The 16,587-nt window shown below is 41.8% G+C and overlaps 1 protein-coding gene across 4 annotated transcripts in view; it reads left to right on the plus strand.

Moving 5' to 3' along the window:
• The window catches only part of ATP10D (ATPase phospholipid transporting 10D (putative)), a 104,110-nt gene that overhangs the window by 65,722 nt on the left and 21,801 nt on the right, over nucleotides 1-16,587 (plus strand). For all 4 annotated transcript variants that reach the window (XM_013062691.2, XM_004764927.3, XM_013062692.2 and 1 more), the window contains 6 exons: nucleotides 2,410-2,598; nucleotides 5,026-5,635; nucleotides 6,237-6,343; nucleotides 8,326-8,452; nucleotides 10,058-10,242; nucleotides 15,758-16,067. In XM_013062691.2, coding sequence (XP_012918145.1) covers nucleotides 2,410-2,598; nucleotides 5,026-5,635; nucleotides 6,237-6,343; nucleotides 8,326-8,452; nucleotides 10,058-10,242; nucleotides 15,758-16,067 — 1,528 coding nt within the window. The remainder of the gene's footprint in view (nucleotides 1-2,409; nucleotides 2,599-5,025; nucleotides 5,636-6,236; nucleotides 6,344-8,325; nucleotides 8,453-10,057; nucleotides 10,243-15,757; nucleotides 16,068-16,587) is intronic.

The raw sequence follows: 16,587 nt of genomic DNA on the forward strand, positions 1-16,587 counted from the left end.
TAGATTGATTTTGGAGTTCAGAGGACTCCTTTATGTCCTGAAGTGAGTCATTAGTCAGTAAAAAGTTCATGGAGACAATGAAATCACTATAAGCTTATAAGGTCTCTAAGGTAATCCCAAATGTGCTCCCCAGAGCAGATGTCTCTAAAAAATTTAATTTGGGAAGGATGCCCATGCCAGCCTCTTCTTGAAGAGTCCCAGTACCCATTAACCTCTCTGAGAAGAGCTGCAGTAAAGAAACCTGTTTAATTTAAATATTTCTTAGAGTTCCATTCTGAAATAAGTTGGGTGTTTTGTTGTTTGGTTTTTTTGGCTTACTGTATTTTAACATTCTGAGACAGACACGTGTCTCTGGAAACATTTTCCAGCTCATGGAATCTCACAAGAACCAGATGACAATATAATCAGAGACCTTGATAAATCTCATGTAACAAGTTTCCCAGTCATCCCTTGGCTGACTAAGCACTGAGTAAGAAAGAAGTCTCTCAGACTTTTATTCACCCTGGCAAGGAGGTCGTTGAGGAAAGGATTGTTCTCCGAAGAACTGAGGGCCCAGGCACTGTCTCAGTGTTACTGCATACGTGAGATTCATGAGGTTATTGTGGCGGACTCATTAGAGAACAGCCATCGGATTATTGGGGCCTATGATAAACTCCACCAAACTGTAAAAAATTCAAATTTTTTTTTTTTTTAAAAGATTTTATTTATCTACTTGACAGAGAGAAATCACAAGTAGGCAGAGAGAGAGAGAGAGAGGAGGAAGCAGGCTCTCTGCTGAGCAGAGAGCCCGATGCGGGACTCGATCCCAGGACCCTGAGATCATGACCTGAGCCGAAGGCAGCAGCCCAACCCACTGAGCCACCCAGGCGCCCCTAAAAAATTCAAATTTTGCCAAGTCAGACATCACAGTACAGTAGATGTTGATGTATTTAGATAGAAATTTTAAGAATGCTTTGTGACAGGTGTGCCTGGGTGGCTCAGTTGGTTAAGCGTCTGTCTTCAGCTCAGGGTCCTGGGATTGAGCCCTACATCAGGCTCCCTGCTCAGCAAGGTGTCTGCTTCTCCCTCCGCATTTCCCCTCCCCCACTCATGCATGCTCTCAGTTTCTCTCTCTCTCTCAAATAAAGAAAATCTTAAAAAAAAAAAAAAAATGCTTTGTGGCAGCAGATAGTGTGTCTGGTAACCTGCCTGAAGATTCCTGTTGTGCTGGTTATCACCTCATTATCTCGCTCACTTTATACAGCCGCCTTGTAACATAGGTGTTATTTTTAGTATTACTCAGAAGAGGGAAATGAAGCTTGGTGGGTTGAACAAGCTGTGTGAGGCCACCAGCTAGTGTCCAGTGGGTCTAGGGCCTGAACCCAAGCCCACACGATTTTCACCCCATGCTCTCATTAAGCCTATGCTAGTTCTCACCAAACTGCTAAGCGTGAAATACAAGCTGTGGTCTTCTGAGTTTAAACTCACACGTCTCACATCTCCCCATTTTACTCCTGCTTCTAAATCACCTCTCCTGGCTTTCCGGCAGTCAGTTCGCTTTGCCAACCAACTCCATCCACGGCTCCTCTAGAATACAGTGTTGCTTTTGTGAAAACTTGATTTGTAGCAGATGGTCCCTGTTTTGGCTCATCTGAAAAATTTCTAAAGCAGTTGTCTACATGTTACCGGATTATAAACAGATTTCTACTACAACATTCTTTTGTTAAAACCAGTACTCTTCAGTAGGCGTGAGAAGCACTGTGTTAAACAAAGTGGATATAGTTTTGTTCAACAGCAGAACTTCTGAGAGCTAATTTGTGCTCAGGATCTTTAAAAGGAGGGCACAGGGCACAGTTGCCGAATGTATTTGATGATCAGAAATCTCTTGGAGGAACCCTCATTAGTGTTTTATAGTATGTTACTAGTAATGATCTTTGAATATGTCCCCCTGCTCCTCCTGTATTTCTCAGGGAGGTTCTCCTCTTGTTTCTGCTTTTGTTTTTATAATGGTAGTGATTCGAACCATAAGATATTTTGTTAAAATAACATGGTATGAATAATGTCCTGACTTCAAAGACAGTTGGTACTCCTCGGTTGTTGGATGAATTGTCAGTTGCTTTTGGGTGCTGAAGCAACTGTGTATTTCAGCTAGATTTTGGTGGAAGGCATTGTTCCTGTCTCTTGACGAGTTTAAGTTAATAGGGTACCCTCCATCAGAATTAGGCATTCTGGATTTCCCCCCCTTTTTTTTTTTTCTGTTATTTTCCTATGCTCACTTCCCATGGCACCATATATATTAAATCTTTTTTAGGAGAATAAAGTTTACTATCACAGGTTCATAGATTCTGCTTATAAAACTACTTCTCTTGTAAATTTAAAGCTCACAGTTTTAGATACTTAATGTAATAACACTTTGTCTTGGGTTTTCAGGAAACAGATGTGGTACCAGACACCAGGCTTTTGGACAAATTTAGTCAGATTACACCGCAGCTTTTTACCCCACTAGATGAGACTATCCCAGATCCACTACTGGAGACCTTGTACATCATGGACTTCTTTATTGCTTTGGCAATTTGCAACACAGTAGTGGTTTCTGCTCCCAACCAACCACGACAAAAGGTAAGGTCTCTAATACAAATAAGGGTTACTTCCCAGAAGAGAACTTCGGGTTTAAATGTACTTATACTGGCCTTTTTATGTAGATAATAATTAATGCTAAATGATAATAACAATACCAGCTAACATACATCACTTAATCTCTGCTCTGTAACTACGATATTCTAAGTGATTTATTGATACTAACATGTTCCCCTTCCAATGACCGCGTAAATCAGGTAATATTACTCCACTATTCCCCATTTTATAATTGAGGGTAAGTAATTTTCCTGGGGTCACAGGGCCAAGTGGGGGAAGTGAGATTTGAACCCATGAAGTATGGCTCAGTGCTATTCTACTGTTTTGACTCTAGAAGGATAGCTGATGAGAACCGCTCTGGTAGAATGTGGCTGTGTTCATTTTGCATAGTTTCTTTGCCAAATTGAAGCTTCTTCGAGGCTTCTGAGACTTCCCACATCATATGCATTATGTCAAGCGAAATATAAAGTATTGGATTCATTATCATGTTTAATGATAATGTACCATTTTCCTGTACCAGTTGGGTTAGTTCTAATTAGTTCTAACCCAATTTAAAAATCCAATATTTTTATAATGTATCAAGATGCTACAGTTCCCACAAAAGCAAGATTGAAAAAGTCAATTTATAGTTTAGAATTTATGGAAACATTCATTTTCAATTAAAAAGAAAAACTTGTTTAAAAGACCGGTGATTCACCACATGCTGTGCTAGCTTCCTTGTGGATAACTTTCTTCCCTTTTGCACATATCCACTTAAAATTCAATTTGCGATGCAACCCAATTAAATTTTAATTTTCCATCAGATCATTTTCTTTTAGCAACTTCAGAGGTGGTCAACTTTAACATAAAAATAACTTACTTCCAATTAAGCTTTTATTTGATCAGAAAACTGTTTTTGTAGGACTTTTGGCTAGAGAGTTTCTCTTTAGAAAGTGATTACGTAATTAGAGAATAAATCACTGGATGTTCTTTTTTTCTCCTCATGTGACAATTTTTCTCATACATCTGTTTCCAAAGTAGGCACCTCTTGGTGTTTTTTGTTTGAAAAATACTGTCGCCTTATCCCCAAAGAATATAATACCCTGTGGTCTGAAAGAAGGTCTCTACAGGTAGAAGAGCCTAAGCTTCATGATATTTTGAGGTAGTGACTGAGACAGTGAATAATAAGGAACTAAACAGAATCTACAAAGAAGATGAAACCTCACCTGTGATGGTCTCTTTTTTCATTTCCGAGTTCCGATAAGTATAGAAATCGACCAACATGTGTTTCTCCAACTGTCAGAAGATTAAAAATTTTTAGGAAAAAACTTTTTAATATCTTGGGCATTTCTGAATGACAAAGTTTTAGGATCCAATTAATTGGCCTTCATAATATTAAATTCTACATTTAATCACATAAATGTTATGAGCTAGAAAAACATCAGGCTAAAAATTACAAAAAATTTTGTAATAGAAATTATAATAGAGACTCACATTCATTGTGAATTTCTGCTGATAAGCTGATAATTTGTGCTGATAACTCTTCTGTAGGTCAATTTCTTTACTTTTTTAAGACAACAGAAAAAGTCGTAGTAACAACCTTTATAGAATCTGGTGGGGGAAAGGGAAAAAAGCCCATCTTGTCTGTTTGTTTGTTTGTTTATTTGACAGAGAGAGAGATCACAAGCATGCAGAGAGGCAGGCAGAGAGAGAGGGGGGAAGCAGGCTCCAAGCCTGATGCGGGGCTCGATCCGAGGACCCTGAGATCATGACCTGAGCTGAAGGCAGAGGCCTAACCCACTGAGCTACCCAGGCGCCCCATCTTGTTAATTGTTTGACTTAACTTTCTTCCAGTGTTTTGAATGTATATTATTACTCACATGTTTCTTATATTGTTCACACAATTTAAAAAAAATTTTATATTGTTCACACAATTTTTACATTTTTATAGGTTTTCCAGTTTTACCCCATAGGCTTTCTAAACTTTATTTTTAAAATATTCAAGAAGATATTGCTATTTTGCTATTTTTGAATACTTCATTTGCTTATAGTTTTTAAATTGCTATTGCTAGGATGTACATAATAAATATTATGGATTATCTATATTTTAAATTATTCATTAGGCAACACTGCTATCGTATGCCCACTGGTAGCAATAGTAGCATTTTATGTTTTGCTATCATTTGTCACATCTCTTTCTGAATGGTTATAGAAATTATAATGCCATCAACATTAGCACATATTTTTCATTATGGCCATTTTTATTTTTGCTTGTATTTTGTGGAGGCAATTTTATGTATGAAGCAGGCTGCTGGCTGTTTAAGGAGTGGTAACTCTTTCCTTATCTAATTATTTCCTGGTTTGACTTTACCGTTGTCATCTACTGCATTTTTTTATTGTATTACTGAGATTCTCTGGAATCTTCTCTCCTAGATTGGGCTCTCGTCCCTGAGTGGAATGCCTATCAAGTCCTTGGAAGAGATTAAAAACCTCTTCCAGAGATTGTCTGTCCGAAGATCAAGTTCACCATCGCTTGCCGGTGGGAAAGAGCCCTCTCCTGGGGTCCCAAATGCCTTTGTGAGCAGACTCTCCCTCTTTAGTCGAATGAAACTGGCTTCCCCAGTGGAGGAAGAGACCTCCCCTGGGAGTGAGCGCCCCCAGGGCTCTGGGGACTCTCCTTGCCCTCCAGATATGGAGAAACAGAACAGTGATCCTGGCCTCCCGGAAGGCGAGACGGCGCCCTCCCCTGGACAGCCCTCGACCTCCACCCTGTGTTATGAGGCGGAGAGCCCCGATGAGGCGGCCTTGGTGTATGCGGCCAGGGCTTACCAGTGCACTTTACGCTCCCGGACCCCAGAGCAGGTCGTGGTGGACTTCGCTGCTCTGGGGTCATTAACATTTCAACTCCTACACATCCTGCCCTTCGACTCCGTAAGGAAAAGAATGTCTGTGGTCGTTCGGCACCCCCTTTCCAACCAAGTCGTGGTGTATACAAAGGGTGCTGACTCGGTCATCATGGAGTTGCTCTCGGTGGCTTCCCCGGGTGAGTTCCTGCTGCGCAGAACGTGGAGGGGTATGTGCGCGGTTCAGAGATTGAAAGGCCAATCTCGATGGTTTATAAAGAGAAACACGTGGGTCTTTGGGGAACAGCTGCACTTTGTAAATGGGGGAAGCTGCCTAGGATTTGGTGAGAATGCATGTAAGTTTTGGTGCTGCGCAGACCTGGGTGCACATCTGGCCTCTGTCATCGGTGCTGTGTTGGTAAAGTTACCTACCTATTCTGTGTTCAACAAATGGGGAGTGTCATACCTGTTTTATAGGTTCCTTGGAGGTCTAATGGCATACTGTGTGCACTACGCATAGAGCCTCTGCCCAGTGCCTCCCCAACGGAGGCAGCTAGAATGATGATGGTTCTTGTTACTATTGTCGTTGATGTTTTGGGAACCGTGTTCGTATTAAGTTCTTCCCAGGAGGAAGGATGCACGGGAAAGATTTATTCAGGGTCCCTTTTATAAATGTGCATTTGGGATTCAGAACTACAAGGTCTTTTGTCTGTTGTGGGTTGGAAACTATACCATTGTTTGTAAAAACATCTCTGTAATTGGGCAGACTGGTGGGAATACTTGTTTTGTTAATTATTTCAGATGGAGCAAGTCTGGAAAAACAGCAGATGATAATAAGGGAGAAAACCCAGAAACACTTGGATGACTATGCCAGACGGGGCCTACGCACTTTATGTATAGCGAAGAAGGTGAGGCTGCTGTGTTGGGGCCATCGTGTTCATTCTTTCGCTTGGGTGGCCCTCACTGCTTGGGGTCAAGCATGCATCAAACCCTGATCCACACCGTTGGGAAGCTCTTGGATTGTGGGCTCTCTATTCATAGCGTCTGTCTTCCATATGCATTGATTAGGTTGGAGTTTGTGCTCAGTGTTTTGCCAGAAGAACACCTGAAAGTTCTGTTTTCAGAGTTCTCCCCTGTTTCAGTGTGTCTGTGAGTGCTTTAGTACGTTAACTGCAGTTTGGCTGGAAATAAAAATCTAAAAGTCCCTGGACCTACTTTCTTTTCCCTCAGTCCTTTGTAAATATCATCCCTGCATTAAATGTTCTTTGGAAAGAATGAGGCCAGAGACTGGCCTTAATTTTCCCTTAAAGTTCTCACAACTTTTCCTTACATGCTCTTAAGTCTTTATCTATCAATCCAAGTAATTTTATTAAATATTATGTCAGTATGGATCATTCTCTTATTGAGAATAATCCTGAGATGTTGTGTATGCTTTCTAAAACATTGAAGTAATAAAGAAGAAGACAGAACTCCAAGAAGCTGAGGGGTGATATTACCAGACCCTCCCCTGGGGACATGGGGGAAACAGACCTGGAGCCCTTTTCAAGTGAATCGGTCACGTCTTTATGCCAGGAGGATGTGGCTTGGGTATTGACCAAGTCAAGCTTCTTAGCTTCAATGAGAGGGAGTCGAGTAGGGGTTGAGACAAGAGAAGGCTGTCTTATGGGGGAGGGAAGGGTGTTAGTTGTGGAGGTGTACCAGAGACTTTGATGAACACTGAAGAACATGAAACAGAGAATGACAAGTCCATGTAGGGGAAATACTAGAAAAGAACAAGAAATTCATCTTGCCACCTCTTTGCCTCTTCTCCATATAACACTCCCCCACCCCACCTTCTCTCCCTCTCAACCCTGCGGTTAATTTTGGCTGTGTTAGAAGCCAGAGTATTGATTTCACTCTGTCATTTTGGGCTCCAATGAGTATAAAAGACAGGCAGATACATGTAATTCAAAGTCTCAGTGCATGAATTGCCATTCATTATGATTTCCTCCTGGAAACGTGAATTGGAGACTCTACTAGGACCTAAGGCAAACCTAGGGATCTCTTGTTTCTTAGCCAAATTCTAGTTCTTATGATCTGCCTTAGGGCAACTGGGATCTGTTGCAACTGTTGCAGGCTCCTAGTCAACACTTAGTCAGCCAGCGGCATGGAAAGTTTCAAGATCAAAGGAAAAGGAGAGAGTTCTACCTTTTCAAGTGGAATGATCCTGCCCCTGATAAAAATGCAGCCCAGTAGATGTCAGATTTGTCCTAAGTCCACTAACCCTGTGGGTAAGAATAAGTAGATAGAGAAATTGCCTTCCTCCCTCGATTTCGTGTTGCTTTAGGAAACTTGTAATGTAGATTTCTCTCTATGGCAACCTAAGAAGAAGGAAAATGTACCATTGGTTCCTTCTTTAGGAATTCCATTTAATTTCTTCTGGAAGAGTCCTTCCTTATTTCACGTGTATGGTTCCCTCCCTCTTTTCACCTTTACAAATAACTACCCCATAAACTCATCATCAGAAGATACCAGCATGCTCCTGCCTCCCTAATACTTGGAACTGAGGAGTCCTGACGCTACTTTCTCAACTGCGCCATTAAGATCTTTCTAGATTCAACTACCAAGTGGAGACCTCTTCCAACTGCATAGTCCCTGGCTTAATTAAATAGATTCATCCCTTTTCATTATATATGATGCCTAGGATTTCCAAGAGGTACTGAGCTAGTGGATCCATCCATCATCAGTGTTACAATAGTCTGATCTCAGAAAGCTTGCGGCATGAGGAATGAAGACAGGATTACCTAGCTTGGATGGGTCTAAGCTTGGATTACCTAGTGGTCAGGGTCCTGGCAGGATCCTGCAAGATGATATGGCCTTTCTCACAGCTCTTTTCTCCCCTGCACTGCAGGTCATGAGTGACGCTGAATACGCGGAGTGGCTGAGGAACCATTTTTTAGCTGAAACCAGCATTGACCACAGGGAAGAATTACTCCTTGAATCTGCCATGAGGTTGGAGAACAAGCTCACTCTACTTGGTAGGTAGACTATGTTGTACGGTCAAAATAGAGAACTTTGGAAAACACTGGATGGCTCTAAGTTTAAAGTCATTCACCAGTGGTTTGGCCCCCAACACACCACCACTTTGATCTAACAGAGCAAATAGTTCTCTCCACCCTGTCCAGTCTGATCTGTACCCCGTTTCCAATTCTTTTCATTCTGCTTTCCACTGTTGTGAACTAGACTTCACTTATGGTGGGATCAGGGTGGTCATCCTTAAGGAGATCATTTAAAACCTTATCATTTAACATAGACTACCAAGTCAAATAAATATCCTGGTTCCAGAGGCTATCCAGTTGACGTTTCTTGCCAGGTGTTGGTTAAGGTACACGAAATGTGTGGTCTTTGGAATCTGCATGTCAAATTTCTCTTATTTAGAGGAAACTTAGAGCACGGAGTGGTTCGTTGACTCGTTCAAAGTCACGTGCTACTAGCTGACAGAGCTAGAAGGAGACTCAGATCTACCTAGTTCCAGGGCCGATGTTCTTTCTTCTGTACCTACAACCGGACCAGTGAAATTTGTTTCTCTCTCTTTTACATCCTGATTGCAGCTAAAGGTTGCACAGCGGACACCTCTTGTCCAGACTGAGCTGCATCCTGAAATCACCTGGAGCACTTTAAACTCTTCTCAGGGGTTCTGATTCCTTGATCTGACATGTGGCTGGGGCGTTTGTATATTTAAAAGCTCCCCAAGGAATGCTAAGAGGCAGCCAGGCTTGAGAATCCCCACTGTCTCAAGAGTCGGGAGATCTAGACTCTAATCTGAGTGCTCACATACCGAGGGACCAGTCTCTCAGCTCCATTGCTCTGGTTCACAGAACAAGGATCTCACTTTGTAAGGAGTGGGAAGAGTGATGAACCCTAATCTGTGTCATTTCTCTGTGACAGTGTCCATAGTACGGGTCCACATTTCTTCTGAAATTCCAAACTCAAAAGTGCTCTGTGGGTTTAATGCCAGAATGCATTTGGTTATAAAATCAGGCCTGATTTAATAAGATTTTATGAGTCTTTATTATCCTAATTAGTACAAACATTATAAGTTTTGCTACAGATATCTTAATATGCTTTATTAGTGGATATTTCAAAACCATGCACTACATTACCTTTCTAAAATCTGAAAAACTTTGGAATTCCAAAGCTTTTCTGGCCCCCGTTGGTTTAGAAAAGGTATTTGCAGACTTGTAATATCTATTTTCAATGCTCTTTCATAACATAAGCAACTTATCGGCAAGGGCATTCCTCAAACGCCTGCCTTACCCTCAGGAGTACCACAGAATTGTAAGATTATAGAGCAAGGTTACATAAGTAACTAAAACCACAAGCTTCCCTCAATTCACAGAGAGGAAAGCTAGCCTAAAGGAGAACAAGTAAGTTTAATAAGCTCAGTGATTCCTAAGGCTTCCTTCCCCAGATATGATATTGTCTATGATTTTGGACTGGGTCTTCACGCTTCCTTTGAATGCCCAGAAGCTACTGGAACAGTGTGTAGCTCAGGATGGTGCTAACAGAGTTCCGTTATAGCCCAGGTGAGCTTCTGCTGGCTTTGATTTCTCACAAGCCCTTTGCATCCGGCTGTCTTTTAGGTGCTACAGGCATTGAAGACCGTCTGCAGGAGGGAGTCCCCGAGTCCATCGAGGCCCTTCAGAAAGCCGGCATCAAGATCTGGATGCTGACAGGGGACAAGCAGGAGACAGCTGTCAACATAGCTTATGCGTGCAAACTCCTGGAAGCGGGTGACAAGCTCTTTATCCTCAATACCCAGAGCAAAGTACGTATCATGAGACTGAATCTGTCCTTTTGCTTTTTCTTAGCCAGGGGAGTGTTTGTGATTGGATGAATGTAGGGAGGAAAAAAAAACCCCAGTAACCCTTAGCTTGATAATTATGTCTTCTCTTTAGCAGCCTACCTTGTGCTCTGGAAGGTACCTAGTCCTTCTAAAGGCTTCATGGTTAAACATGATTCAAAAGAATTATTGCTAAAGAAAGTTGCCTTTCATTTTTTATTTGCCTCCCCTCCCCCATACTCAGTTTCCAGGGAACTGAGTAAGATTTAGCCCATAATGGCAAAATATATCAAGTTCTGGGACAGGAATATACCTCTATTTCAAGTTGAGGTGGTGATTTCTATCAAAATCAGGTGAACACTTTAATGTCTTTATGGTTAATAACAAAAATGGACTCTCGGGATAATTATGCCCTCTAGTGGTAATTCTTAGGTATAGTGCTATTGAGAATACCATGTTTCAAACTGTTTTTTAAGGGAGGGGAATTTTTTTTTTTTTTTTTCCTTAAGAAGGAATTTAAGAGGTTTGGATCCACCTTATTTTTTAAATCATCCCTGCCTCATCCCCATTAATCTCTAACACAAATATTGTAATCAGTTAAGCAGGCATTTTAAAAAAGTTTTTCCAGTATGGTACTATTCTCTGAGATTTGTGCAGGTTATTTAATTAGCTTGGAGAACCTTCCTCCCTCCTTCCTCAATAGTCAGACTTAATCAATGACATCCATTCTCTGGCAGCAACCTGCCTCTCCGAAATCCTCTGGAGTTTCTCATCTGGATCCCATCTTGGGGCTCTGTCACAGGCTGCCATGTCTGGTTAGCCGTGTTTTTAAAGTCGGGCCTCAGCCAATGCCTAACCAGATCATACATTTTAAGGAAAGAGAATTTTCCTTATTCAACACAGAATGAGGTCTCCTGGGCAGTTGTCTGTGGCCCAGAGAGCCATAAGCAAAACCACCCAGCAGCGCCCAGTACCAGCAGGGGCTGAACACAAGAAAATTGTCATTAGTCATTTTGGTCACTAAAATTGTTGTGCTAGGGGTGCCTGGGCGGCTCAATCATTAGGCGTCTGCCTTCGACTCAGGTCATGATCCCAGGGTCCTGGGATCGAGCCCCCCATGGGGCTTCCTGCTCAGTGGGAAGCCTGCTTCTCCCTCTCCCATTGCTCCTGCTTGTGTTCCCTCTCTCGCTGTGTCTCTCTCTGTCAAAAAAATAAATAAAATCTTAAAAAATAAATAAATAAATAAATAAAATGGCTGTGCCATAAGATTCGTAGGCCCCTGGTTCATGTGCTTGGCCTGCCTGTGATCAGATATGTGACTTTGGAGAATTTTCCTCCAGGCCTTTTACTTAACCTGTGATGTAAGAGTCATGCCCATCTCATAGGGTCATTGTGGGTATGAAATGAGAAGATATAGATCATAAACTAACATGTAGTGCCTGGCAGAGAAGAGGGGCTCAATGAACATTAAAAAAGAAAAGTCGATTCTTGATGTTTGATTTTGATGCTTTTGTGAACAGTAAAGTCATTAGGATGGCAGAATGTATCGGTAAACATATAATTTATAGTTAGAGGCATTTAAAACTTAACAATTCAAGAAGCCTTTATGGAGTATCCACTATGGGCTGTTCTAAGTGCAAAACATAAATTTTTTTACTATTGAAAGCTATTCCACCTTGTGTGAATTTTCCAAATAATTAAAACTGTACACAGTGAACATAATTTAGTTTTGTGGTGACTCAAGTCCAAGTATATAAAATGCCAGGCACATAGTAGGGGCTCAGTGACTATTATTACTATTATTATTATTAATTATTATTTTCTCCCTTCCTCTCCATCAGGAGATGCTAAGAATTAAAAAAAGAAAGATTATTGAACCCGGTTTGTCACTTAGTGAAGAAATTACATCTGTGACATCCTAAGTGGGCCACCCGGAAACTAGTAGAACATCTGGTCATTTCTTTAGTGTAGTCACTCAGCTTTATGAATTTCCATGAACTCCTATTCCTAAATTTGAAAGTTGGTTTACAATAAATGTAGCCACTTATAAACTTTACAGTTTCCATTTTCATAAAAGTTTTGGGGTTTTATCAGAATAGGGGGTTAATAGAATCCTATCTCGGATAATTTGTTTATTAAGATTTTATTTATTTGTTTGAGATAGCGCGTGCGCACACACCTGAGGGAGAGAGAGAGAGAGAGCGCGCGAGCGCGCGCGAGCATGAGCCGGGGGTGGGAGGGGGCTGAGGAAGAGAGAAGCAGGCTCCTGGTTGAGGCTGAGCCAGAAGCCGGACAGGGGACTCGATCCCAGGACCCTGAGCCTAAGGCAGATGCTTAACTAACTGAGCCATGCAGGTGGCCCCCATATCATGGATCATTTACTGCCTTGTGATACTTAAAGCCCTTTCAGGATCCATCATTTAATTTTTTTGAGTTTTATTTTTATGATTTCATTTAAACTTTTCTCCAGAGATAATAACTCTTTATTTTCATGTTATAAAAGACTTTCACATACGAGATCTTCCTTTGCAGTTATAACAAGTAGACAGATCAGATAAAATTATCCTCATTTTTATAGGCTGAAACTCCAAAAGGTTGTGACTTGTCTAAGTACCCCCAGCTGAAAACGTGTCACGTGTGTTTTGTATTGTATTATGTATTATGTAACCTGTATTTATCTATCTGTAGTTATTCTCATTATTCATGGAGTCAAATTCTATAAAGTTGCCCTAAACACTGAATTAGTGAATACAGAACTATTACCCTTGGAGGAAGTATAGGTTCCCATAAGCCTTTGGTCGCAACTTTTGTTTTGTCAACCAATCAGTATATAACATTGTTCCGTGTGTGTTTCTGTTTAACAACAACTTACTATATATGTATGGTTGATTCAGTAACATTGAATTCACGGCCAACAGGACTATAACTCAGGCCTGCGTGAGGCTTCTCTAACATGCCTCCTCTTTCTGCAAGGCACGTCATAACCTTCTTATATATAGGACGACTCGATGGCACTTCTGCACTGGGCTTGGAGGCCATTTTAAACGATGAAATGAAGAAAAAGAAACATACAGAAAATGTGTCACCGGGGCACCTGGGTGGCTCAGTCAGTTAAGTGTCTGCCTTCTGCTCAGGTCATGATCCCGGGATCCTGGGATCGAGTCCCCTGTCGGGCTCCCTGCTTGGCAGGGGGCTTGTTTTCTCCCTCTGCCTGCTGTTCCCCCTGCTTGTGCTCACTTTTTCTCTCTGTGTCAAATAAATAAATAAAATCTTAAGAAAAGAAAAGAAGAAAAAAAAAAAAGAAAAGGTGTCACCCAACAGTGGAAAGGGTACTTATTTACAGTATGGGAGCTGAGGTAAGAAGATGTAGCATCTCCTCATTCGATTTCAGCAGAGGCCCTATCACATGACTCAAATTTTTCTCTCTGTGCATGTCCACAAATGACCACAAAAGCACTACAAGTACTGATTATAGGATTCCAGATCAGTTTTAGCAAGTAGGTGAATTCACACATACAGAATCTGCAAATAAGGATATTGAGTGTGTGTGTATGTGTGTGTATTTATACATATTTCTATAATGAAAATGTAATTTATAAACTAAATATATATTCAAAAGGATAAAAGCATCTAGAATCATAAAATTACGGATAATTTAGGTTTACATTTTGGAGGGTAATCACTCAAGACTTTATTCTGTGCACTACAAGTATGCAAAGGTTGTATTTATAGTATTGTATTTTTTCACTTAACGTATACCTTCAGTATCATCTCATGTTGATATGCTGATTTTCAATGACTTCAGGGTGTGTTACCTTCTAAATGTATCATTTTAATGTAACCAACCTCTAGAAGGTTTTCAAAAATAATTTTTTCCTATTATATATTGAGCCTATAAAGGGCTTGTTTTCTTTGTCTTCATACACTTTCCTTAGCAGGTTTTTGAGTTGTATAGGGTCAGATTTGTTCCTAACGTCCAGGTTGCTGGGTAGCTCCATTTTAAAGCAGAAGCTCTGGGGCGGCTGGGTGGCTCAGTTGATTAAGCATCTGCCTTCTCAGGTCAGGATCTCAGGATCCTGGGATCGAGCCCCGTGTTGGGCTCTCTGCTCAGGGGGGAGCCTGCTTCTCCCTCTCCCCTTCCCCCTGCTGTGCTCTCTCTGTCAAATAAATAATAAAATCTTAAAAAATAAAGTTGGAGGTCTTGTGTGTAGCTTCTGTAGTTAATGAAGTCTTTCTTGTGTCATGCTACGTATCCATATCTACTTCTTCCCAATCCATTTGATTTTGTCGTGGGCTGAGAAATGCTTAATTAAGCAGCATTTGAAATAAGAATGAATGACCTCCGAGTGAGGGGTTCACTTATGAATAAACTTTCAGTTTTTGGTGTTTTGTTTTCTTTTCTTTCAGTCTTAACATCTAAACTTAAATTCAGGGCTCCTGGATTTTGTTAGGTTCTGTCGTTGGTGGTCCCTTGACACAGTAATTTCTGGATAGTTTTATTGTTAGTCTTCTTGAGTAGAATCCATCCAGTAAGTATTCAGTGACTGATATGACTCTCTTTTAGGCATTGTGAAGGCTACAAAAGTAAATTTAAAAATGATATCTATCTTCATAGTACTTCTGACTTTGTCGGGGTGAGGAGAGTAGAGAGATGCATTTAAACCAAACATGACCAGCACTACTGACAACATCTCAACCAGAACGTAAGCTCCATGAGAGCACGGATTTTTATTTTTTTATTTTTTATTTTTTTATTTTTTTTGCACTTGTTGGCCAATCCCCAGGGCCTAGAATGTTTTCTAGTATAAAGTGGTTTCTCAATACTTAGTGAATGAATGAATGAATGAATGTGGAATCCAAAAGAAGGTAACAGTGCTAACTGTTGCTTTAAATTCTCTGCCTTGCCTACACAAGGAGCTTTTGCATGTGTTTTCTTACCCATTCTTCACAATGACCTTACGATGTGTAGACATTTGCAGTTTTTTCAAGATTTTATTTATTTATTTGACAGACAGAGATCACAAGTAGGCAGAGAGGCAGGCAGAGAAAGAGAGAAGCAGGCTCCCTTCTGAGCAGAGAGCCCGATGTGGGACTCGATCCCAGGACCTTGGGATCATGACCTGAGCTGAAGGCAGAGGTTTTAACCCACTGAGACTCCAAGAGGTGACATAATTTGCCTAAAGTCAAGCAGATAGTGGTAGAAAAAGATTAGAGGACTCTCAAGGGTGCCTATCTGAGAAGGGAAATTGTACAAATAAAGAAATTCCAAGTTAGTTTTAGTCGTAGCACTGTGGGTGAGAGGTCTTCTGTCCTATGACCTGGTGCCCACAGAGACACGGAAGTCTCTGCGGAAGAGCTGGGAGGGCTTCGGAAGTAACTGATTATTTACTACCTGGGGTTGCCGTGACACAGCAGTTGCTAAAGAATGACAATGATCAATTACCCGGATATGGCCATCAAGGGAGCCCTCGGGCTAACTGTCTTGGCTTCCTGTCTCAAGGATGCCTGTGAGAGGCTGATGAGCACAATTCTGAAAGAACTTCAGGAGAAGAATCCAGCCTCTCCAGAGCCACCGTCACCGCGGGAGGGTTTGCCCCGGCTTCCGGCCACCCAGGACTCCAGGCTGCGGGCTGGCCTCGTCATCACCGGGAAGGCCCTGGAGTTTGCTCTGCAGGAGAGTCTGCAGAGGCAGTTCCTGGAGCTGACTGCCTGCTGTCAGGCCGTGGTCTGCTGCCGAGCCACCCCCCTGCAGAAGAGCGAGGTGGTGAAACTGGTTCGCAACCATCTCCGGGTGATGACCTTGGCCATCGGTGAGAGGGGAGGGGGCTGCTTTCTGGCTGTCCTTCCTTCCAAATCCCTGTTTACCCTTCTGTCTGTCCTTTTCCACACCCATGTTCCTTCTCCCTTTCTCCCTTCTTACTCTCTGCCCTCTACTCCTAACCCCCTTTCTCTTCCTCGCCTATTTGACCACCTGCTATGAGCCACGGAGTAGGAATGTGACATGGAAAACAATACGGAGGGCGCCTGGGTGGCTCAGTCCATTAAGCGTCTGCCTTCAGCTCAGGTCCTGATCCCAGGGTCCTGAGATCAAGCCCCCCATTGGGCTCCCTGCTCCGTGGGAAGCCTGCTTCTCCCTCTCCCACTCCCCCTGCTTGCGTTCCCTCTCTTGCTGTGTTTCTCTCTGTCAAATAAGAAAGAAAACAATAAGGTAGGGCCTTGGGTTGCTTGTCCGATCACCAAATCAGCCAAGTCAAGGAGAATAAATGTACTGAATCCTAGAACTGCAAAGTCTAGAAGTGCCACCTTCAGGAAAGTTAAATTCAGGGGCAT

This window comes from Mustela putorius, unplaced genomic scaffold (assembly GCF_011764305.1).
Source record: "Mustela putorius furo isolate JIRA1106 unplaced genomic scaffold, ASM1176430v1.1 tig00000430_pilon_pilon_pilon, whole genome shotgun sequence".
Lineage (NCBI taxonomy): Eukaryota > Metazoa > Chordata > Mammalia > Carnivora > Mustelidae > Mustela > Mustela putorius.